At 37.8% G+C, this 25,055-nt stretch overlaps 1 protein-coding gene across 2 annotated transcripts in view; it reads right to left on the bottom strand.

Moving 5' to 3' along the window:
• Window positions 1-1,683: 1,683 nt before the first annotated feature.
• EZH2 (enhancer of zeste 2 polycomb repressive complex 2 subunit) overlaps window positions 1,684-25,055 on the bottom strand; it is a 48,413-nt gene continuing 25,041 nt past the window's right edge. For both annotated transcript variants that reach the window (XM_075142919.1, XM_075142920.1), the window contains exons 6-20: window positions 23,311-23,442; window positions 22,649-22,751; window positions 21,921-22,084; window positions 15,359-15,450; window positions 14,135-14,375; window positions 13,506-13,675; window positions 13,039-13,133; window positions 7,444-7,484; window positions 6,201-6,326; window positions 5,639-5,817; window positions 4,634-4,729; window positions 3,931-4,012; window positions 3,026-3,106; window positions 2,826-2,910; window positions 1,684-2,029 (exon numbers count right to left, since the gene is read on the bottom strand). In XM_075142919.1, the coding sequence (XP_074999020.1) occupies window positions 1,969-2,029; window positions 2,826-2,910; window positions 3,026-3,106; window positions 3,931-4,012; window positions 4,634-4,729; window positions 5,639-5,817; window positions 6,201-6,326; window positions 7,444-7,484; window positions 13,039-13,133; window positions 13,506-13,675; window positions 14,135-14,375; window positions 15,359-15,450; window positions 21,921-22,084; window positions 22,649-22,751; window positions 23,311-23,442 (1,748 nt within the window). In that variant the 3' untranslated portion in view covers window positions 1,684-1,968. The remainder of the gene's footprint in view (window positions 2,030-2,825; window positions 2,911-3,025; window positions 3,107-3,930; window positions 4,013-4,633; window positions 4,730-5,638; window positions 5,818-6,200; window positions 6,327-7,443; window positions 7,485-13,038; window positions 13,134-13,505; window positions 13,676-14,134; window positions 14,376-15,358; window positions 15,451-21,920; window positions 22,085-22,648; window positions 22,752-23,310; window positions 23,443-25,055) is intronic.

Raw genomic sequence — 25,055 nt, 5'->3', positions numbered from 1 at the left:
GAACTTCAGTTGCACTAAAGACTGCCAGCATGGGTAATAGGAGCACTTTGCTGTTCAATTTTCAAATTGCTTTTTGAAATTTAAAAGAATGGAGCTTGTGATGCTTTCTGTGCTGGCTTTTTTTTTTTTTGATGCTGTTTTGTGTTTTGGTTCTGTAAACCCTTCCAGCAGAAAGTTTGGTGCTAGTAGATTTTTGTTAGCAGGATGTAAGAGTGGTACAGTGACAGAAGCAGGCTGAATGATGATCACATGCGGAAGGCCAGAAATAACCTGCTCTGAGCTGCCTCTCAAAGCCTAGCCTTAAGCTGTCACTGGTTAAAGCAGCATTGCTTTGTATACTTTGTATGCTGTCTCTTGCAGAGCTCTATTTTTAAAACCCATCTGCTGTTGATGCAGCTTCAGACAAGAGCCATGCTTTACCCAAGCAGGGAGAAAGTAAGTTTTGACTTTTGGACTCTTTTTTTTCTTTCTGCTGAGTAAGAAAGATGAGGGGTATGAATTCTTAGTTCTTACTCAGGCCACCACAGAGCACAAGCTGGCATCTGGCAGCTCACTGCTGTACGCAAGCGTGTGGAAGCCGGCAGCGCTGCTTTGGCTCTTCCTGAACAGGGCCAGTGAGTTGGAGCCTCCTCAGTGCAGAAGGTGCACAGTCATTGATAGCACTTCTGGAGATCGGTTTTGCAGTAGTGCGTCCCTGTGCCTGCCCTCCCACCCCGGCTGTTTTGACTAGAGCATTGTGTTCTACCTAGCAGCAGGCTGCAGAGTTCACACTCAGATGGCAAATCAGAAATACAATATGTGGTAGCCCTGTACAAGACATGAACAGATAATCTACACAATTTTGGATAAAAACATATATGTAAAAAATCTGTAATAAGAGATAATAACTGTTTCAATAAGCAAAATAGTGGTTGCTTACAGATAAACAAGAGATGCAGTGTAAATGGTCTTGGGCTGGTTGATGCAGAAGAGAAATGTATATGCAATTACTGCTGCATTCATAATTCAGTTTGCTGCTTCAGAGAAGCCGCAGTTGAGGGTTCCAGTTGATTGGAGTACCACTGCTGGTTCCCTTATCAAATGATGCAAATGTGTCCTATTCAGTGTTATTTCCACACTGAGTGAACAGAGTGAGGAGATTCGTGGTACCTGCTAATAACCAGATAGAAGCAAACCTTGTACCACAAATTTGTCTTGAAAGTAGGGTTTGTCCCAGAAATCACAGCTGTTGGTTTTTTTTTTGGGGGGGACCCTTTTCCCCTCCAGTTAAATCATCTACTGCTAATGGAGAGCCCCCTTGTTAGGACTAAGGACTTAGCAAAAGGGGAGAAAAACTTTAAAAAATTAAGTGCAGTTGATATTGTGTAAGAGGTGAGCTGTTGCAGCAACGGTAGGAGTTTCTAAACTGCAACCATCTCTTTAGAGAATGTGAATGTAGCTTCAAGCCAAGGGTGCATGAAAACTGCAAGACCATGACTATTTTACACAGGTGCTCTATGCTGAAGTTCCTACCATCAGCCTGACTGATGTCTTCTACACTGTTCACATCTTCACATTAATCTCAAATGTGACCTGAAGTAACAGCAACCAAAGTAGACAAGTATGGAGTTGCCTTTTGCTCAGAAGTTGAAAGTAAGCGTTCACATTGTTTCCTCAACTGGCTGACACAAAATTCCAACTCGGTTCCAGTAAAAATGAAGAAGTTCAAGTATCCTTTATTCAAGGTTGAAAAATGTACCACACCACATTATTGCAAAAGTTCATAGGTACAAAACACTTTGCAGCTGGTGAGAAGGCAATAAAAAGTTGGTTTTTTTTTTTTAAATTTGTTACTATAAATTACTGTTACAGTACTTTGCAAATACAGAATTTCAAATTGCATCATTTTTATTTTTCTAAAATTGCCCACAGTACTAGAAATTCCTGAAGATAAGGCAGCTGTTTGTTTAAAAGAAGAGGTAGCTGGTGTCAAGGGATTTCCATTTCTCTTTCAATGCCCACATACTTAAGGGCATCAGCTTGGCTATATCTGAAATTAAAAAAATAAAAACAAAAATAAAACCCAGTAACACTGAACATTCCAGCTTCGTTGTTCTGACATAACAGCACAGCACCACAGCCTGGAATACTCTCATACTTGGATTTCCCATAGTTTCTTCACCAGGTGGGGCCTTTGTTCCTTGTGTGAATTTGCAGATGCAGAACAATGCTGACCACTCAAGAAACTGCTTTTAGAGGAGTTGGACCAAGAGGACAGAAAATGCTAAAATTCCACACTTTTTTGCCTTGAATGTCACAATCCTAAAGTTCATTTTAGCTAGTGGAAAGCAACTGCATTTCTCAAAGTTGACTTAAACAGTATCATCACTGGACAGCTTAGTTTTCTTCAAGTGAGATGATTTAAGAGGGAAGTATGAACACTATCTTACAAGCACTTCTCTGTAATAACGTAAGAATACTTCTTGCCCATTTCTTGAATTATGGCAGAGACAACCCGTACTGCTACCTAGGGAACCCCACCAAATAAAGTTTAATATGCAGGTCTGCCTGGAAGAAGTTGTGCAGGTCTGTCCCTCTTTGCCACTGAACTTTTCTCTATTCAAGCTGGTGTTCCAAGTTTGCAAGGTTCTTAACCAACTGCTGTGCTAAAGTCAGTCTTACTATGGTATCTGGCTTAAAAAAAAAAATGCAAGGGGACTGCTTCTCAGCTGCTGAGACCTGAGGTTGTAAGGAGGCAGGCACAGTAGTTAATTATTAGCTGGGCAGAAATACTGAAAGCTAATCCAGTCTATGAGTGGAAGAAATTACAAAATCCATCTACCAACCTGTAGTCAAAGAACAGTTCTTCACCAGTCTGAATGGCTCTTTTAGCAAATATTCCTATTCTGTGATCACCATTAACCATCATAACTGTTTAAAAGAAATTTAAACTTATGTTAACACAAATACTGATAAAATGTGTATTCTAAATAAGTATCCCACAACATTTCACACATCGCTAAAAGCAAGTAAATTTAAAACTTACCTTTTGCATAGCAGTTGGGATTTACTGAATGGTTTGCAAATCTAATTTTGTTGCCCTTGCGTGTTGCATCAACCACAAAATCTAGGGGGGGAAAAAAAACCCAAATGATGGATAGATCACCTACAAACAATTTTTTGTGTTTAATAGCTAGTGTGCTTGGATTTTAGCAGCTGGAAAAGATAACTGCTCAGCTTCCCATATGGAAGAGCTGGCATATCATCCTACGATAGCTTTATTGTTCTGCAAGACTCAAAATATTCCTGCTGCCCCCCACTGTGCATTCCATTTATCTCCTGACACAGTGGGACTACCTTAGTTTCTCATGTGAAGCTTCTCTACCTTTATTCCACAAGGACAAGCTCCATAAATATGCTAAGGCAACACTGACGTAAAGCAGCTTTTTTTTTTTCCTCCTTTAAAATATTTTTTAGTATTTCACACTTGACACAGTGCAGTCTGTATTTTTCTCTTCAAGAGGCAGTAGCCACATGTCTGTGTGTGGCTTTTTTTCCCCCAACACAAAATTACCATCATAACTTACTGCTAATTTAAGTCACAGTAAAATTATTTCAGACAATACTCAGCAAGCCTTTTAAATTCTTTAGGCTACTTTACTAATGCTTGCATGTAATTTTACTCCTGAAAATTCTACTTCTATTCAACTCATTTTGTTTATTTGGCTTGTGTAATAGACTCCATCGCTACTATCTAGTTGACTAGCATTTAGGGGAAAGAAAAAAACCACTAGCTATCAATATTAGGAATCTACGCATTGCTAGGAAAAGATGTGCAGAAGAAAAAATTTCTTAATGTTACCTGCTGCCTGCAAAAGAACAGGGCTGAACAACATGGCAAGCATACATACTTTATTTATGCTGCAAGGGTTGTGACTAGTACATACATACCATTATTCAAGTTAAACAGAAAGCTGCACATGTATTTGTCGTATACTTTTCCTCTTCTGTCTGCCTCATCCTGAGAAATAATCTGAAAGAAATAGCAATTGTAAAAGAGACCACCTCTCCGCTTTTGAAACCGTAGCAGCTTAAGGTCAAAAACCCCAGACATTCTGAAAGAGAGGTGGGGTTTTCTATTCTCTGGGACTGAAAATATTCCCAAACATGAAGTACTGTTTTCAGCAAGCATTCTGCGCTTATCAAACAACCATGGTTTGCTCTTAGCATAAATAAGTTCTTTCAGAGCAGAAGGAAAGCAAGAATTGCTTCTCATCTCAAAATCAAGACTGCATACCTGATTCAGGGTTTTCTCATTACTATAGAACATAATTTAGTGAAAGCATCTACTGAATTTTAGTACTATATTAAATGATTTTGCACAAAATTCCAGGCACATCTGAATTGAAATTACATCTAAGACAAAAATGACACTCCAGCCTCTCATTCTGACAAGAACCTATGTCAAATTTTTTGTGACATTTCAACCATCTAGCTCCTGGGTTTGGAGCCTCTGACAGCAGTAGCTGTATCCTTAGTCAATCACATCTCTCTGTCTAAACATGATACCAAGTTAGAGACAATCTCTTGGTCCCTAGCCAACACACAACTTCACCAATTAAGCTCATACATAAACAGTGTTCTCTGTCCTTACCTCACCACAGTATTCAGAGATGAATTCATTCTTCTGTACAGGATCTTTGATGAAAATTCCCCAGCCTGCCACATCTGAAGGTGCCAACAGCAAGTGCTGTGGGAGAGAAAAAACAGAAAGTTTAGACATGCCTGGCTTGGATTTGTTTTTCGGGGTTTTTGTTTGTTTGTTTTGTTGTTGTTTTTTTTGTGGGGTGGTGGGGGTTTTTTTTGTCATTTTATTTTGTTTTTAATTGTATCACTTAATGAAACATATGCTAGGGCTCCAGGAGAGAGGACAAACACAGATTGTTCTAATTATTAAATGCACACCGAAATTACAGCTTGTGGACCAGAAGTTGTATGTGAAAGCAAAACCACATGAAGTACTTGAAAACCAATAAAAATTTTAGTTTAACCTTGAAATGAGGGTGTTACATAAAAACCTATACACTAAGGACTTCAAACTGGAAAAGTCTGCAGACAGGAGCCCATACTGATTAGCTCAGTATTTGACTGAACTAGTTTGTGGGAAGATGTTCCGGAGCAGAAATAAACCTTGGTTGGTTTATTTATTTATTTATCAGAGCTGAACGGGCTTTCGAGATATCTTTGCTAGACTGTATTCAAGTTTGTGCATTAGAATCAACAACTGAAGAAATAAATAGCCAGTATCTATATCTGAGCCAAACTTCTTTATACTGATCTAGGGAAAGACTGACGAGCTATCACTTTAGAACAGCAGCCTATTTGCACATTACAAGCAAAGCCTGAATGAGGAAAAGGAGATATTCTACTTCAGTGTCACACAGAAAACACCAACTAACCGGTATACGATGAAATGTACACAGAGTTTAACAGCAGCACATAAGCAAGCTAACACAAGTGGCAGCTACCTCCCGTTTTTTTGTTTTTCTTTTCCTGTTTGACAGCATAAAGGCAAAGAAATTCCATTCTCTGGCATGAAAATACAAAAACGCCTCAAAACCAAGGCAATAGGCATGTAGTTGTATAACTATCTACATACCTTTTTGGATCCTCTCTGAATGCTGCAGTTCTTGCAGGAAACATTTTTGCTGTCCCAGTGGTCGGCAGCTCCACATGTTAAACAGAGGTCAGGATCACATTCGCGTACAGCTAGGTAACATGGACACTGCTTAGTGTTGCATTGTGCTTTACAACGACATCCAGGAAATCTGTTTTGGCCTACAAAGCAATATATGTAAAACAAAAAGGGCAAGTATGAAAAAAATACATTGTAAAATTAAGACAGTGCAGATTATAGCATATCAGAATATCAAAAAAAAAAGCGCCATTAATATCTGTATAGGACATTCGGGAGTACTGTAAATTCTTTCCTTCCCTCATTTTGCTTTAGTCTTCCTCAATTTTAAGTCTGAAGACTGTTTCTGACTTCATTCAATGGCTAATTAAGAGGGCCAAATTAAACTGAACACATGCTCCCTTCTCACACCATTTGACACTGCTGCTCCTGCAAACACTGTCTGCAGTATGGACTGCCTGCTAGTACAGTTAGATGTCGGGACAGTGAAAGAAATTTATAGATAGCTTTTAAATGTTTTACTTACATTCTGAGCTGCACTGACAAAACTTCTCACAGAAGTTTTGAGCAATTACACATGGGCATGAGCTATCACAAGGCTGACGTGGATGATCACATGGCTGATAGTTGTAAACATGATTCGATGAACCATCTGAATGAAAATAGCAACAATTTGTAAAGTTGAAAGGTGCAAACAAACAACATGCAATTCCTTTCACTCTTTAAAGTAGAAATTCCCTTTCAGTCATTTAACTAAGAAAACCCCAAAAATGAACAAAAAATCCCAAACCTATGATCAGTGGCGTTAAAAAACCAAAAGACACCAAACCAGAACTGTAACATTAGTTAGGTGTTTGTCACCATTAGTTGCGTGCTTCCTAGTGCACTTCATTCTTCCCATTATTCAGCTGCTTTGAGTATTCAGAGCTGAAAACTATTTACTGTGGAAAACAGAAAAACAAAACTACAATGGTATAATTTCCTGTGTGAACATGTCAGAGTAACACTGGTATTATTCAGCAAAGTAAATTTGCTCAAATACCCAAAGTAATTTTTATTCTGGAGCAACAGTCAACTTTCAATCAGATACACTGGCAAAATAATACCTGGTCATTATACCACTGTGCTTTCCCAAGTCAATTTTCCAATTGACAACGCTGACATCTTATAGGCAAGGAGGGACTATCGGGGACAAATCTAGAGCTTTACCTATAGAGCAGCTAGGAGAATTTGGTGCTATGTAAATTATATTTGGTGTTAATACTCCTGAGCTTGTGTTGGGTTTGCATGTATTTGTAAAAATGCTCAAGTTAGCAATCAGCAACCAAAAAGGAGAGGCACAAACCGATCAATTATTTATGTTGTTAGAAGTCCCAACCACTCTCAACAAATTTTCAGATAACTATTGCTAAAATAAGCTGTATTTAAAAAAACAAATGCTGCTTTTTACCACAGCTCCTATTGTTAATACCGTTTTTATCTGTACTTCAATGAGGCCATACTGAAAAGACTGTAAATTCAGCCTCCTTCCCTTTTCATTGAATTATACAAAGCTCTTCCAGTTACGTAAACCAAATTTGTTCCTACATATCTGTAATGACAGCTTACTTTTCTTCTTTTTATTCCCCCTATAATCTCTAGCTCCCCATGGAATGTATATAATGGCCTAACCATTAAAAAAAAGCCCCAAACCCCCAAAAACAAAACCAAAAAAAGCAATAGTAGGATCTTAAAAGTTCAGGACATAAATTGAATGGAAAGATGCTAACCCTTTTTCAGCTGTATCTTTCTGCAATGAGCAGCCCACAACCTGCAAAAACACAAAACAAACACAAGAAGGTTGACAGGAACTCCTCCTGCAGTGGGCTGGGAAAGGTAGTTGCATCCTGCACCCACAAGACTTGAAATGGGAAAGTTTCTGGTAACATGAACATCTGCTGACTGCACACAACTCAGAAGTGGTTGCAGCAGAACCACCCTGTCCCAGTCTCTTGGAGCTGACAAGATCAACGCTCTGCAGACTGCTCCCTCCCCCTCCCCCCACCATTCCTCTAGTCCCAGGTTTGTACCGATGAGCAGCCCCCAGCCAGCCCAGGCTAGAGAGATGCTTAAGTTCAGATGGCCCTTAAGTAAAACCTGCAAAGCGGAGGCTGCTGGAGCTGCTTCTAGCAGGCAGAAGCAGCAGCAGAAGGAAGGATATGGAATTGCAGATATGCAGGGACATGTCTAAATAGGGGAGTGAAGGTCTGTCAACTGTTTGCTTCACAGGACTCGGCCCCAGCACCACACTAGTAATCTCCTACAGATCACAGCTAGGTATTACCTGTCATCTGCTGAGCTCCAAATATACAACAGGAGATCACATCTATCTGGCACAGCCACACTGATGCGACCTCAGTATTTCTTCTGGTTGGACAACAGACTTTTCCCCAGAACTTTTTGTTCTGACTGGTGCTACTGTGCTAAGCCTTTTCCCTTCTACTTCAAACTCTATACGTCTTTCTCTTGCCTCCTTACAGTTTTCCTTCAGTGTCGTTTTTCTCAGTTAGCTTAGCTAAACACTCCCTTTGCAAAAAACAGTGGTTTTGTTGTGTGGTGTTTTGTTAAAAAATTTAGATTAAGGATTTTCAAAGTTTATACTTCTAACGGTTTCTTAATATGTCATAGAGCAACATTAAGAGAATATGGAAGAAGCCTCATTCCCTGGCCAAATAATACATTGCTAGCTGTACCTAGCAACTTCACTTTCTGTGCAGATTTACTTAGCAGTCCAAAATACTCGTGAACACATGTACTCGAAAATACAGAACACTTAGAAAGCTATTCTGCCTTTCAGTGAACGAAACACTCAGAAGTTTGCACTCTGAAAAAATATCTCTGCAACTACTTACATAGGACTTTTTAGCTGCTACTTCTTTCATAAAAGCATGATATCAATTTCTACTTCAACCGAATGGTGTGCTGGCCCCCCCAACACACACAACAGCTTTAGGTAAACAAGATTGTCTATGCAATTGCCCTTTCAAAGCTTTACCGTTAAACTTAACGTTAGGTGCTCGACAGCCAACTTTCTTACAAGCATTTGAAGGAACCCATACAAGTTAGAAACCCACAGAGGCAGACTTGTCCAAGTATCTGAGGTTGAGGGGAGGGAACAAACCCAAAGACTATCAGCATTAGAGAGCACTATAATAAATAGATGACATTCCTATTAAGAGTGACTCACTCTAGAAAAAAAAGGCTACCAACATACATTTATGAATTATGAGATGTTGACTCTGTAAGAAGACAGTTCCCATATAATTGAAAGAAAGAGTGCAATTTTGACTTAAATTACTCTAATGCACATCAAACTACTTTGCTTTTTTGTCTGGCTGGTATTCGGCAAATGTAACATATACCGTATTTTTGAACAATTCTTTCACAGAAGCTTGTCTCAGCCCAAGATAATAAGGACCTACTAGCATACCAAACCTTTAAAAGCTTTCTGTGGATAGAAGTCTTAAAACACCATTTCATTAGCAATTAGTATGAACTTTTTTTTTTTAAAAAAAAAAAAAGGTAAGCACTATCCTAATACTTTAAAAGTAAAATGCCACTTGCTGACTAGTTGCCACCTGACACTTTTTGGTTTCTATGGGAAAGTATAGACTGTATGGACAATGTCACCTGAATATGACAGAGATTGCCACCATCAACAAAGCATTAATACTAACAACTCAAAATGGATAGAAAACTAAATATGGCAGTCACAAGGGCAAAGGTATCAGCTTAGCCACTCTTGTAACAGAGATTGGTGTCACAGGAGGAAGAGACCCTAGCAAGAAAGGAGCTGGAGACATACAGTGTGAGCATGAAGTGTGGGGAATGACAGAAGACAACATGAAGTAAGCCGCTAACACTGATCAATTCGACAGGAAGTTTAATTAGCACAATAGAATAGTACATTCATTGGCTTGTAACTTTCAAAAACTGTCAGAAAGCACTGCAAGTTTCCCTGACTAGCATACAGCCTGAATGAGTACCATACTAAAGGTGAACTAATTTATCTATCTGCCCTATAATCTGCTATCTCAACCAGAAACAAAAGGCAAGATCTGGTCCCATGCACCAGGAAGCAAAGGCAAGGAAAAGACAGAAAGTTGAGAAAGCACTCGCGACTCGAAGCTTCATAAAAAAAAGCAAACTGGAAACTCAGTGGCAGATTTCCAAGCAAGCAGGTGGATTTGTACATCTGGTTGCTGACATCTGCAGGATAGCCAGCTTAGAAAACAAGTGTTTCCAGAAGCATGATGACAGAAGCTGTCAAAAATATTGTTCTTCTCTGCTAATAACCTAACTAGATTTTGCCAGTGTTTTTAGGAGGCACTAGTATCAGCTAATCAGGCAATAGAAACGCATTCTTTACACTAGCATTTCTTTTCCTGCACAGGGATACTCTGCTACCTGAAATAGCACTGAAAATTCAAAATACATGCCAATTATGTCAATATATGTAGTTAAGTCTTTGCAGTGTTTGATCTTCTGGCATCACTCAAAGACGTCTTTTCAGTCTCCTAAATCATATCTTATTCACGGCCTCCCTGCCACTCTAAGACTCAGGCCTTCCAACCAGGTGGCACATAAGAATATCTATGCCAATGCCTCACCTGCACCCCTTTTGCCTGATAATAGTGAGACTTTAAATCCCTATAAAAAGGCACCTTGAACTCTAGGCAGAACCACATAAGCTATTCAAACATATGCAGTGAACAGTAGTCCAGCGGAGGGTAGGGACAGGAGGAGGAAAGTGAGAAAACAGGGAAAAAAGAAAATACTTTCAAATAAAGTTTACTAAGTAAACTCGCATCCTAGTAGGGGATGAGGGAGGAGAGGAAAACAGAAATAATCAAGAAGCAGCATTACATGGCCCTACAATCAATAACAGATCCTTACCAATCCAGAGGAAGGAGTGTTGATTAGTTAAAGCAAATACAATTCAGCTTCCAGCAATGGAAGAAAACATACACATAAGAGAATGAACAGTGCTGAAGTACTCTCCCTCCAGCATACGCTCATGCTTTTCTGAATTCTTTCTTGGTTCAGATTTTTCTATTGGCTTCTGTGCAGAGTACTTACTCCTCCAGCAAAGCAGAGTTTTCACAAACTGCCAGATTAGTCTCTGATACATAGGATAGGCTCTGACACTTACTGGCTCTGCAAAAAACAACTATATAAAGTCTTCTGCTCTCATTGACCAGCCTTACTATGGCTATCTAACAAAAATGACATTGGAAGGAGGGACAGAATATCTTTTACTACCCAAGAGGGGTGTAATCTTGCCAGCTAGTTGCTCAGGATGCCTATACAGGCACCAAGATTGCATGAGAAACAAGCAATGTATTATAAGAAAATCTGCTATCTAATGAGTTACAAGAGGCCGTTAAAAGCAGCCTTCTGTTGCTGCTTTTTGGTGAATGCTGCTTTTGCTCGAAGGATACCTATCACACGTACATGTGGAAAACCTGCAGACCACTAAGTCCTTTGCAATGGTGAAGTGCAAACAGGACAGAAGGGCCTTCCTGGCTCTAGGACTGGATTTACTCTAGGAGTGAGTAAACTCAACTCAAAGAAACATAAGAAACAAAGAAAGACTTCCAAATGGTTTTCCCAATTGCTAGTTGTGCGAGTCTTTAGAGAATGCTCAGATTACAGTACTATGTAGGCGGGCTAAAAGGTTTTCCTTTTTTAAAAGACTACTGCACATAGAAGAATGGAGACAGCTTGATTGACACATATTCTGTGAAATCAGATTAAAAAAATTTATCTCCTTCCTTCAATAAGAGTTAAAAGAATTAAAAGGCATTTCAAAACTAAATTGCTAGTATATAAGTTTTTATATTGGCAACTAATAAGAACAAAATAACATCAAGAAACCCCACATAATGGTATGTGCTTTTATTTATTTGGGAAAAAAAAAACCAAACCCCAAAAAGTCTCACTCCTCCAAAACAACGTCAACCTGGTAATCATACAATCCATTGCAGCTTCAAAATACACTTGAGCCTTTTAGTTGCTCTTTTCAAATAGATGTAGTGGCACCATTTTTATAGTAATTTGTGTGAATCTGAAAGCAAGCTAATTCCTAACTGCATATTCCAAACGTGCACTATGGCTAATAACTCCAGATTTAAACAGCCAAGCCCACCAAATGCCCAAAAACTTGAAAACTGTGCCAAGAGCGTTAAGTCAATAGTTTTGGCTGAGAACAGAATCTCTTCCAGATGCTTACTGAATCTTTTCCGAGCTCACATCGGCTGCCTCTGTGCTACAAAACAGAAACATTCTACTCCATGTCAACAGTATCTTTGAGCCAGTATTAGGAATTTCACTAAGCCTGGAAATAATAACTATACTTAGACAAGCTAAGACAGAAGCAAGAAGAATTGATGGGAGAAGAACTGGAAGAACAAGCTTGGGGGAAAATAAGGAAAGTTAAGGGGAGAAATAGGAAACTTTATGGAAAAAAGTGTGCTTGTTGCTTGCAGAAAGAAATGTTCTTGCTAATTTTCAGTCAGCTTTTTATCTCCTATGTTCTTATCCCTGGGAACAAAAATAGTCAACGCAGAGTTGCATTTTTCAAACTTGAGGATTCTCAAAGAAAAATGCATTTCACTGACAGACAGTAGTCACTAAGTTTACAATTTCAACAGAAATTGTTTCAGATAGTCTTTGGGGCTCCAACAAAAAGTTTTATTTTGTTATTCATTGCAGCTTCACTTTAAATAATAACTTGTTAACCTGGTTCTTTAGTTAAAGTTCTAGTTGATAATGAAACTGGGGTGCTACAAAGGAATAGTCTCTCAAAGAAAAAAAGGCAATCCTACTAGTTTGCGACAACATTTTTGCTTACTGATCATCTCAATCTTAATGGAATACAATTCACCATAAAAAAACATGAGTTTTAATTTACAAAATACCATATAATCATTACTGAATCCCATTGTAACACTTGCAAATGTAATATTTATTGCTGCAAACAAAATTATACCGCAATATCTTGAATGTTATAACAAGCTGTGTAGAGTATTTCTAATCTAAACTTAGTTTGACTACATGCAGCAATATACCTACAAGAATCTGCTATCAAGAATCTGGCTGCTAAAACAAAACAGGTAGAGAGGAAGAGAAGTGGGAGGTTATACTTGCCAATGCGGAAAGACTTTTGTCCGAAACCAAAACACCATTTTGTTTTATTGTTGCAAATTTTGTTTTTGGAAGCAAAAGGAGAACGAGTTGCATGACTTCCTCCAAAATACTTTCTGTTCCGATCCCCTGTATCTCCAATTTATTGTTACGCTAAGGTTATTTAGTAACAGATTTACCTGTGTTTCCTTTTCTTCTTTCTGGGAGGAGTATCAACATCTTCAGCAGGGACTGGAGCAATAATACTAGATTCCTTTACTCTAAACTCATACACCTAACAAGAGATACCATAATACATCCACGATAAATCTCTCACTAGTGGAAAGTTGCTCATTTTCTAAGTTAGTATGATTTCCTCCAACCAACAACTTAGATTATATCCAGTCATAGTCTCTTTTCAATACATTTAAAGTTGATTATTTTTGTCATTTAAGAACAGATAGTCTAATTTAAACCTCCTGTAAATTTAATTTAAAACAGTTTTAAAACTAACTTTTATATATTTGTGGCATGAATTCTAGATCATAGCATTCTTGGGAAAACCAAGAAAATTAATTTTCTCTTTTAGTAATCAATACTGGTATTTCTATGCTTCAGTTTTAAAAGTAAAATGCTATCATCCTTAGTAAGTAGCTTCCCTCCTTACCTGCCTGCACGTTTTGGTCCCAATCAGTCTGGCAATTGCACAGAAGTTGTCATAGTAGGTGCCAATAAGAACTCTAAACATTGAGGCTTCTGCACCACTCCATTCCACATTCTCCGGAGGCTCAATATTTGGCTTCATCTTTATCGGTGTTTGACACCTAGAATTTGCTTCTATAATAAATAATTGAGAGTGTGGGTCAATGTAAGGCTATGTTTCAAAAATTTTACACAGCCCTTAAAAATGTCAAATTATTAACTGTAGTTAAAAATATCCCAGGTTTTTGTTGTTGTTTCCTAAACTAAGTGCCACAACAAAACAGCACTTTTCACATACCTCTTAAATAAGTTAAAAATTAGGTAACAGTAGCTATTGAAATTACATGCTCTCACCTCTATACATAAATCAAGACAATCTGGAAATTTTCTTACAGGGTTCTATTTGATTAAACTCATATTATTACTCTGTCTTTTCACTCAGTTCCATACATTCCAAATACATGGTTTCTAGGATTGCGTGGCTCAACTTGTTTTGTTGGGGTTTTTTTGTTTGGGGTTTTTTGTGGGTTTTTTTTTTTTTAATCCTCTCAAGCACTGCAGCTAATTGAATAAAGAAGCATTGACTAGCCTTACCAGAGGAACTGGATGTTTCATCTTTCTTTTCTTCTTCTTCTTTATCATTGTTTTCTCCTCCTGTTTCAGTTCCAGCTTCTCTATCACTATCTGTGTCTTTTGATTCCAATACATTTATTGTCGGCGTGCTGGGTCTGCTGGTGTTGTTTGGAAGTCTTCCCCTTCGGCGGCCACCTGGGCGCTTTGGTGGTGTCTTTATACGCTCAGCCGTCAAGGCAGCTGCAAACTCCTTTGCACCTTCCTAAACACAAAACATTAGAATTTTTAGTAAAAGAATTAAAAAGTGTTTTCATCTGTGGTCAGGGATTGGGGGAGAACACATTCTCCTTGCGTACTGTGTAACTCTGCATTATCTACAAATTAATCGTGTATACACAAATTCCAGTTACGTGTACTCTAACCATGAACATAAATAGTTTCGATGCTATCATGAAGAAAAAAAAAAAATCTACATTTACAAGGTACTTATTTCAGTATTTCAGTCCCACTTTCATTTTGGCTGCCAAGTGAAAAATAATTCAGTAGTAAATTTCTATTTTCCTAGATGACAGAAAAAATGAGAATTTCCCACAGAGAATACCCTTCAAAATACAAGAACTCTTCTTGCACGTGGCACTTAAACAATATGCGTTCTGCATTTTTTTAAATGCAATCACTGGTAATTTGTTTTCTAGTGGAAAGGGGTATGACAATGCGTAGCAAGTTTTTTGATTGGAAAATTACATGGTTTCTCATACTAAAAAATTTAGGGGAAGTACGAGAGAGATTTGAATTGAATGACTTACTAAGGATTTCCCCTTATTAATTTCCATCCTGTTGTTTCTTAAGAGCACAAATGCTGGATTGAATCCGCCTTCGGCAAACTAAAAAACCTTTATAATTTTTGGTTGTGATACAACTTACAAGAGGTACGTCTGTAAGACCCAGTTTTTTGACTAGATTGGACACAATAGCAGCAACACGTTATTAGGAGGTAATAATCTTTCTTCCCTACAAATATCTCAGGCTACATCTAATAGAGCTAAAAATTATTCCTACTTAGACTTAGATGATTGCAAGTTAATTCGTTTCTTTTGCACAAACTGAAGATAACATATTTGACTGCAAGTGGCCCACAAGTACATGCACTATCATAGATCCAGCACGTCCTTACACTAAGTGTAGCTTGCTATACTGCAGCTAGCACTAGCACTTAGTGAATTCTAACATATGAAATTATCTTACCAGATGTTGATAACAGTGCGGTCCACAAGGCTTATTATCTAATGCTGTTTCTGTATTCTTTCGTTTATAAGTATTGGGAGTTGCGTGGAATGCTGTTGAATCAAGACATCACATTTGTAAGTTTTAATATAAAAAAATACATTAAATATCTAACCTCAGACAGTATCCAGAACACAAGGTTTACCCAGACTTTACTAATACCAGAATAAAAATGATAACAAATGGAAAAAAAAACACAAAATAAATCCCATCTAGTGACATTTGACTTACCACTTAAGTACACAGAGACAGCACATGGGTAAGTTTTGCATATGCCCGTTTACATCAGTGGAAACAATCATCACATTTGTTTCACGTATCAAGGAAAACTTGCGTATCTCCCTTCCCAACAAACAGAACAGACTTTACTTCCATTACCATGTTAAACAGAATTATTCAGGGCTTCTCCTTTTAATGCATGATCATCTCTCAATCCATAAGATTCAGGTGTTCAATTCCTATCTTGTCAAAAAATCCAACCCCACACACTTCGGAAAGGTAATGGACCCACTTTTCATTTTTGTTAGTGAGAAGGACACATAAACATTTTTACTCTATTAGTTTATCAGCACTCCAACTAAGCTGACAGGTGATAAGAGTTCAGTTCCTATATCCCAGCTGCAGGGTAAAAATAAGTTAGCATCACACAGGCACTATGGATCAGAACAACCACAGTTAAGTCTGCAACTTGCAGAGAAGTATCTGCTCACGTATCTGACCAACTCTGTATAGCTCTGTATAAGTTGCAGAACGGTGACTCAGAATGGAGCAGAACTGGGTACGTTACAGATGCAACATGAGCACCTTTATAACAGCATGGCAGAGTTTCCTACCCATTTGTTTTGCCAGAGCTCATCTCTACCAGCTCTCCCCTCGTGCAATCCCTGCCTCCCAGCAGGATGTTTTCAGAGAGACTGACTTTCCTGGTTTTGCTGGAAGTCTTGGGAACTCTTCCATGTCCCTTACTTAACTGAAGCCTAGAAAACCTGCAGCTAGACTCTCACCAGAACTCATATACTCCTGTTCCCAAATTGTGTTAGGAGCTTTTTGAAATACCATCCTTAGTTTTCTGCAATTCTCTTTTTTTAAAAAATTCCTCCATGCTCAAGGAATGAATTTTTGGTTTTTAGACAGATAGATAGATAGATATCAGTAAATACTTCCCCCCCCCCAAATGTGCTAACAGTAGTGTACACAATCACAAGGAACAAAAATGGAGACTGCACTCAAAGTTTAAAAAAAAGGCTTAAGTAGCCTTTAAGCAGTGCTAGCTGTCTGCTTCCTAATGCTCCATGAAGGCCTAGAAAAGACACCCGTCTGAAAATACATGATTCCCAAGCACTGTAAAAGCACTTATGCTGCAGTTTTACCACAGTTGCAGTTAGGCAACTGTAACTTACAGTTAAGTTTTTCAACACTCAGTGAATAAAAAGTGCTAATGTTCAAACTGAAAGAAGAAATCCCTCTGCTCTTACCCATGTTAATCCATAAGAAGGGCCATTCTGTATCAACACCACACACATCCTTCTCCTTCAATAAGCCACCACCATAGGCTTTCCTACTCATCTTATTTCTAGATTGTACACGAGGCTTCTCTTTATAATAGTCCACTATGCTTTCAAGACTGAACTTTTTAAATGAAGTTCCTTCCCTTTTAAAGAATGTGGGCAGAGCTCACATATGTCTTCACAGACAAAGTTTTTAAAAGCAAATCTCATTTCAGTCATCTGGTTTGCAGCGTAGCTCCACAAGCACTTGTTTTGGCACCAGCGGGTAGGGTGACCAGTGGTGGTGAGCACTTCTTAAGGGAGCTTCTCTGATGAAACCACTCCGTCTTGGAACCATCACTTCATGCTCCCCTCCCATAAGGGAAGGTGTGCTGGAAATCAAATCATAAATTCTATAATGTTATGCCTGTATTAATGACAGCAGCACATGGGAACCTCAGGGAAGCAATGTATTCTTCCAAGGCTTTCTTAAAAAGGTATAAACAATATAAAAGTATCACTAATTAAATATTGCATCACTTTCTCCAGAGAAATATATTACATTTTATAAATCTGAAAACAAAAAAGCTTCAATCTTCCATATATGGACATACAGATATGTAAAAATTATTTACAAGCAAGTATAAGAATGTAATTTATGCATATTGTTGCTATTAGCACTCTTTCTTCCCCCACATTCCAATTAAAAGCTTTTATGTGGTATATCACTTCTCATATATTTCACATATCCCTGAAGTGTTCATGCATTCTGTAGGTAAAATATGTTAAATAACACAGAAACTTTGCAATTTGATGCCAAGTTATTCCACCTTTTTCCAGCTTTTAAGAAACAATGAGATGATGGGAGCCCCCCACCCAAACGTGGAGGGGAAAAAAACCCACATTTTTCAACACTGCATCTTTAAATTTGCACAGTATACCATTTCATTCACTCAGGTTTTGTTGGGGTTTTTTCCCCACATAACTGTTTTACCCTCTCTTCATACCACAAGGAAAATAATTTTGCAACAATGCTAAAGAACAGTAAACCATTTGCAAGCCATGATCCATATCAGACTGCTGTAATGTACAGAAATCAGAACTATTCTTTTTATATGTCACTTGCAGATGCAAACATTTCTCTCACAAGTTCATTTGTGCAAGGTCCTAAAATGAGTGTTTATTTTTTAAAAAAATTGTTTTCCTTTAGACAATGAAGAAATGTTTAGTTTGTAATGCAGTGAAACAAATCAATGTTTGACTTTTTAAACCAGCGAGACCTCAAAAATACACTATATCTGATACTTAATATTAGAATCATATTTGTATTCCACTATTTCAAAAACACCCAATACAGTATACTACTGAACTATAGTTCTATAGTTCTATAGAATCAGTCAGAATTCTATAGTCAGAATCTACCACCGCTGTTGTGAGGTATCTTTCGGGGAGGCTTGTTACAAAGAAAGGACCCAGGACAAGAACAAAACTGTATGTATAGCTGTGTTATGAATCTTGCAAATATCAGTAGTAATTTTTTTTCAAAATCAAAGACGACTTTGCAGAATTTCCTAAATAACTAAACTCCGTATTTCTTCAATAATTTCCTTAGAAAAGTCATTCTAAAACTGCTTCACTGAGCATGTCTTTGAGATTTATTACCTGTCTCATCCCCAACAGGCTCAATTCTCGTATTTTTCATAATGTGAAAGCACACAGGCAACAATTTAGCCTGAAATGTACATTTGCTTCACAGTCAAGCTATTTGGGAAATTCTCCCTACCTGATATTTTTCCTTCTTCTAAATTCTTTGTTAGTCCAGACATTTAGGCATAATTCCTTGCTGTCAGCAAATGAAGTCGGTACACAAGTTTTTTCAGTAATGTCATCACCTGCACATAAAGGGATTGCCAGGTCGTCAAGGGGACTTGACACGTTAAAAATCTAATGATAACTTTTCCAATATTTAACTCAAATGTTCTAGAACAAAGATTTGAAACTACATAAAATAAGGCTAATCTTAACAAAAATGGAATCTAAGAGGGGGAATTACAAAAATCAAAACCAGACCTAATAGAATTTCTGTATTTTTTTAATTCTCTATGCCTCCTCCAGAGATTCGTGCCTTTCAAAGTACAAATCTGATCACTGTAGCCCATCACATTACCAAAGTAATTCATCAAAAATGTCATCTGCAGAAGCCAGGACATCATCCTGTTGTGCTTGGCAATTGCATGACGTAGAACATAGGGGCAACTGATAAGGGTGCTAGTAGAAATGTTACCAACTTTTTAAAAGTTGAATCGTTAAAATTTGTTGCAGAGACACTGAAAATTGCTAGTGCAGCCTTCCAATAATCAGAGTAGTCTTTTTTTTGATGAGTTACTTATTCCCAGCAATGAATCTGGTGGATTTTGACCAACGGTGTTAAAACTTCACAGAAAGCGGTCATACAAGTGACTCTCAGTTTTTTCCAGATAAATTCCTAGCTCTAGACAGACACAGATAGAGAGACACACAGACAGACAGAAAACAATCCTCTTTCTTTGGTGTTACTACAGACAAAAGCAGAAGGAAGCAATGCATCCAAAGCAGTGACCAGTCATTGTAGAGGTGGGATTTGGGTATGTCTTCAGGGAATGGTGACTGAAGCATCAGTTTACTACGTTCAGTGTCCAGTCCGAAGGCTACATAGTGAATGCGTAAATCAAGCTTTAAGAGATCTCTTTGCAATGATCAAGTATCAAATATATTTTTATCAGTGACAATGCATGTGCTGCATAAGCTGTCATGAAGAGCATTATCATAACGGGTAATTTCACACTCCATCTTGACACAAAGGTGCATCTTGAATGTCTCCACAGTGGAAGTGTTATTCTTCCTTCTTTCTGCTATGGCCCTGAAAACCTGAAGAGATGACTTAAAGTTTGGGCCTTTTTAAGTACAAGGCATGGTTTAAAACGAAGCCTTGGACACACACCACTTTGGAAAGAATACTGACTTGTTTAAGGGACTTATCAAAAATCACCAGCAACAAGAACTTAGGTAATCTTTTAGCATAAACGCTTTGTCTTCCATCTGAAGGTTATGCACACAGAGAAAGGGGGCACAACGCTTTTGGCTTAAAGGATGCCGCTAGTGTGAGAACTGAGGTCCTACAGCCGACCAGTGACATGACTCTGGACTTTGTCATTGGCTGAATCTGGCACTTAAGAACACGTCAAAATGCACAACACTATGAACATGTCCTTCACAGCACTAAAAGAAAACAAGTTTCACAGAGTTGGTGCCTCAAAACTGTGGACTGGTAATACCAGCTACTACCAGAGTAGTAGCTACCAAAATGTGATCTGTGGATCCTTTCAGCTCTACTTCTAACAATCTGCAAAAATGACTGTGAAAGGCAAATCTATATAAACTATGTAAGTAATCGAATACATGTGTATTTTAAAGGAGCCCATATCTTCACTGGAAAACTCCTACAAGTTTATAAAAGTAGTGAGAAAAATCGCCTAAAACCACTGTTGCAGAAGTACCTAAAATCTTCTGAGGTGCTACTGGAAAAAGTTTGCTCTCACTATGTCTGGACAATGCTTTTTTGTTGACTTAAAAGCAAAACTAGACTGGCACTGAATCTCCCTGCTAGACTATTGAGAGTGTCAAGAACTCGTAAAACCACTGCCAGATGAATGGATTTGCCAAGAAGTAGCATACAGCTTCACTTCCCCTGTCCTACAGACTAAGGCTGCACACAGCACTGCTTGGAATGAGTCATCCAGGCAACTAAGATACTTCTAAACAAAACCCGGAGCTTCACAGAACACGCCGTGTTGAAGCTGGCTGGACAAGGCAGCAGCTATACCTCCAGAAACTTAACTGTTCTTAAACATTATTCAGAAGTAAGAGCTTCTTTCTTTGTATTTTCAAGCAAGGCCTGCCAACAGAATGCAAGGAGAAAGTGAAACTAACAGACCTAACTCCAAAAGCCACAAACACTAAAGAAACTAGGAACAGGAAAAGCTTCCCCCCTACTGCCATCTGAGAACAACTCCAGTTCCTCCTCAAACTGAAAGGCAACTAAAGGGATACTAAAAAGCAGCAGCACTGTGTAAAGCCTTCAAGTGTGAAGTACAAATACAGGCAGATTGCATGTGTGCTGGATGAGGAGCTGCTGACAAAGCACAGAGATTTCCAAATGAACATGCATGCACACTCACAGTGGAACATGCAAATGAACAGTTAAGTCAAAAGAGAAAATTAATTTGAAATAGAGGGAATCATAGTATTCAATTACAAGTTGAAACCTCTTCATATGTGACTGTTAGGTTCCCCTTTACATTTGACTCCGTTCTCAGAGAAAGAATTGTCTCAAGTAGCACTTCAGAATCTCTCTTATTCTTCACACTTTGCAAATGGAAACTAACATCATTGCTAATGCTCTTGTTAAATCCTTCCCCCAAAAGAATGGGGCAACATGAAAGCAATTCAGTGGAAAGGATATCACAATTTCTAAAACTCAACTGTCTGAAACAATTCTTCTTCAAATCACCAGGTACAAGTAAAGTGGTTAAAAAGCAACTTGAGAGAATAAAACTGTTCATGGATATTCATTCTCCCTGCTGGAAAATGAAGCAAGTCTGATGAATAACTAGGTATTTTTATGGAGAAATATATTCCATTCTCCATGCACAAACTTAGAAAGTGTAACATAGAAACAGTAGTAGAAAACAATGTAGTTTTCTTGAACACTACAAAAAGTAACATTACAGGTTGGTCCAAGCCAGGAATTCTATATGAACTCCTAAATGCAAAAAGGATAACAAACTACCCCAAACAGGTGCATTCAGTTTTCTGAGGCATAGTTTTCACTGCAAAATGATGTCAACATGGACAAGTTGTTTTCGTAAACTTTAGCAGTATTACTGCTTTTGTTTTTTCTTCTCTTTCCTTCCTTCTGTATTGCATCTTATGGTACTTTTAAGTTTCCTGACTTGCAGAAAATAAGAGATATACAAGCGCACTATAATTGTACTTACGATGTAAGAAGCAATCATATTTAAAACAGCGCCTACAGAAGAGTGTGTGAAAAGAGTGCAGGCTTTGCTCCCTCTGAACAGATTTAGCATTTGGTCCATCTATGTTTGGTGTGCATTCAGGAGGAAGAGCTCCTGGAAGCTGCTGCTCAGTGAGTTCTTTGTATCTTAAAAGAAAGAAATAGAAGTTATTTATTCAGTATAATAAAAAGAAAAACAGTAATTTTTGATTGCAGTACCACTGTCTTTCAGTGACAAATTAAAAAAACTTTCAGAAGTATGTGCCAGCTAGAGAGGTCAATCTGTCAGTGACATGACGAGTTATTAATTCCATACTCATTAATACAAATATAAAATTGGCTAGGAAAGAATGCATTTATTTTCTGGACCGTCATCTCCTCCTATATTACTCACTAAGTCCAAAAAGAAGACTTTTTTTTTTTTTTAACAGAAGCTTTTATTTCACCACCTCAAAAAGTAACATAGATTATTAAACACATGCAAGCACCCACTTTTCAATAGTTTGAAAGGAAGGCTAATAAACACCTCTGTATTGTTTGACTCGGTGGGAACAGCCAATTCCCTTCAAGTATCACTTGCCGAAGTTACACAACTGCCACAGAACTTATCTGCAAGGGGGACCATTCCTAATCAACAAATATTTAACGAAATCAAGGAATCTTTATTTCATAATGCAACACAGCAATATAACCTAAGAAATACTTTCTTACTTCTCTTTCAATTCTTCTGCTGTACCCTTGTCTGGAAACATTGAGGAAATGGCTTCAAATATCTTGTCAGAAGGAAATCTCCGAGGTGGGTGGCTTGCTTTCTCTGTCAAAGAAGCAAAAAATTTGGAAAACAAAAGAATTATATTTCTGCTCCTTTGCTACTTCAAGGAGGTGTTCAGAGAAAGGGGGACTTCGCCAAAATCCTAATAAAAAAAAGAAGCAAAGTTTTTTATTTCTAAATTACAGACAACTTAAACTGCATTAAGTGATCTTTCCTGCTGAAAGAACTCTACTAGTAAAATTTGGAGAAACAATTATTTCACCAGCAGATGGAGATGGCAATTCAGAACTCTGCCTACTTCAGAATAATGATATTTCATTTTCTGAGGAGTATCAAAGCATTTATTAGGCAGATACCCGACTGATTTTTGGTGCATTTGACTGTCTCAGTATGCAGATAAACAAAAATTGGCAAAAGCACCTTTCATAGTATTCTCTGTACAACTCTTGAACTAAATGGCAAAGGAAATGATGAAGAAAATGATGCTACTTCAGACCTGAAACCTATCAAATAGAAGGGTTTGAACAAATTTATTTTAAAGCAAAGGGTTTTTTGGTTTTTCATTTTTAAAGTCTGCAGACAGAAATACCCATCCTGTTACCTTCCCGATCTTTTTGCTTGTCATCTCTTTCATCAGGATTGTCATCTCCATCATCATCATCTTCATCATCACTATATTGACCAAGTGCATTGACCAGCTCAACAAATATTTCATCATTGATAAATCCACATTCTGAAATTCAGCAAAATTGGGAGTGAACAGAAAAGCACAAGGTGTATATTAAGTATTTTTAATCCTCCCTACACTTGAATTAAATTATGGCAAATGCTCTAATTTATGAAAAACAATTTCGTATTTTTCCCCTTTTAGTTTCAATGTATGAACTGAGAAGAGTTAAAAATACTCAGTATTTATTTCTTAGACTGACAACTGGGAAAGGGAGAAGGAAACTTGTTGAAATTTTTCTTTTCCTGACTCCCTGTGCTTCATACCGGTAGACATGAATAAATCTCTTTTCCTTGGAAAATAAAAAAATTACTTACTAGCTAGACTGTTTAAGAGATTTTATGCCAGAATCCCAATTCCAGCATGGTTGGGGGTTAAGTCAGCCTAGCAATGCATGCAAACAGTCTATGAAGCTATCCTTTGACAGCTAGGGAATCTCCAGAGGGATTTTTGGTTGGTAGTTCCATAGCATCCACTTCCCCACTATAGACCCCACTGGCGAGGTGATAAAAAAGAATACAGTTATATAGAAAAAAAATCAAGAGAAAATTGAAGGATACAATGCTGCACATATCTGCTTATTAGCTTATATTCTGCTGTGAAATTCAGAGGGCAGCACAGATAGACAATAAGGCATTTCTGCAGAGAGGAAAATCGTAGTTAGTCTTGACAGAGACTGCTGTTATTTTTCAAAAAATAACCATGAACTGTGTGGGAATTGTAGTCCTTATCACCATCCTTTTGAACCTGGACTGGGGTTGGATGTCAAACTACAACTTGAAGGAAGCTAATAGTTTTATTCCCATGTAGACAATGAAAACAGGCAGGTACTTCATTTGGAGGTTTTAAACAGAACTCTTAATATACACACACAGGTTAGTATGAATTTCTCTCTCAAAAGTGCAGTTACAGAGCTAGTTTACAATTCTGACTCCTACATGGGAATGCTTCTGGATTACAGATTCCCACAGCATTTACATTTAATTACAGTCACACAAGAATACTAGTTACTGGGAGACTAAAAACCCATCTTTCTACTTTCAATATTTTGTTTTGAAGAACCCATAATAACATCATAAACTTTGGACTTGAGACAGTGAAATGAGATTAATTTTAAAGCTGGACTCATTTAATAATAAATTAAATCAATAATAGAAGACATTTACTAGTAATGTCACCATTTTGACACAACCAGTTCTCTGACAAGGATGTCAGCAATCAGTAAATCTGTAAAAATACCCAAAGGCAAAACCCCATGAAACATTTCATGTTCCTCATGAAATATAAAGGCACCAGCTATTCTGAGGACATTAACAAAACTGGTGTAGGACTGAGTAGCATTTATTATTGAATCGCAGGCTTAACCTTCATGAGTGGCACACAACGTACTCAAAAATGTAGTTCTTTTTCTCAGTCCCTCTAGCATTATCAGGAATATAATCAATTTTAAGAAATGATTCCCCATTTGTGTGGTGGGGGGGAGGCAGATAATGTTTCTGTGAAGGGGGAAGCAGAGTAGTCAGAGAAACCTTTACAACTGTAAAGATTCAGGCTTGTATAAGCCATTCTGAGTGGGCACACAGAATAAGTGAAAGGTCGATACTTCACTGAGACTTCAG

This window comes from Calonectris borealis, chromosome 2 (assembly GCF_964195595.1).
Source record: "Calonectris borealis chromosome 2, bCalBor7.hap1.2, whole genome shotgun sequence".
Classification (NCBI taxonomy): Eukaryota; Metazoa; Chordata; class Aves; order Procellariiformes; family Procellariidae; genus Calonectris; species Calonectris borealis.
This window is presented reverse-complemented; position numbering and strand designations above follow the sequence as displayed.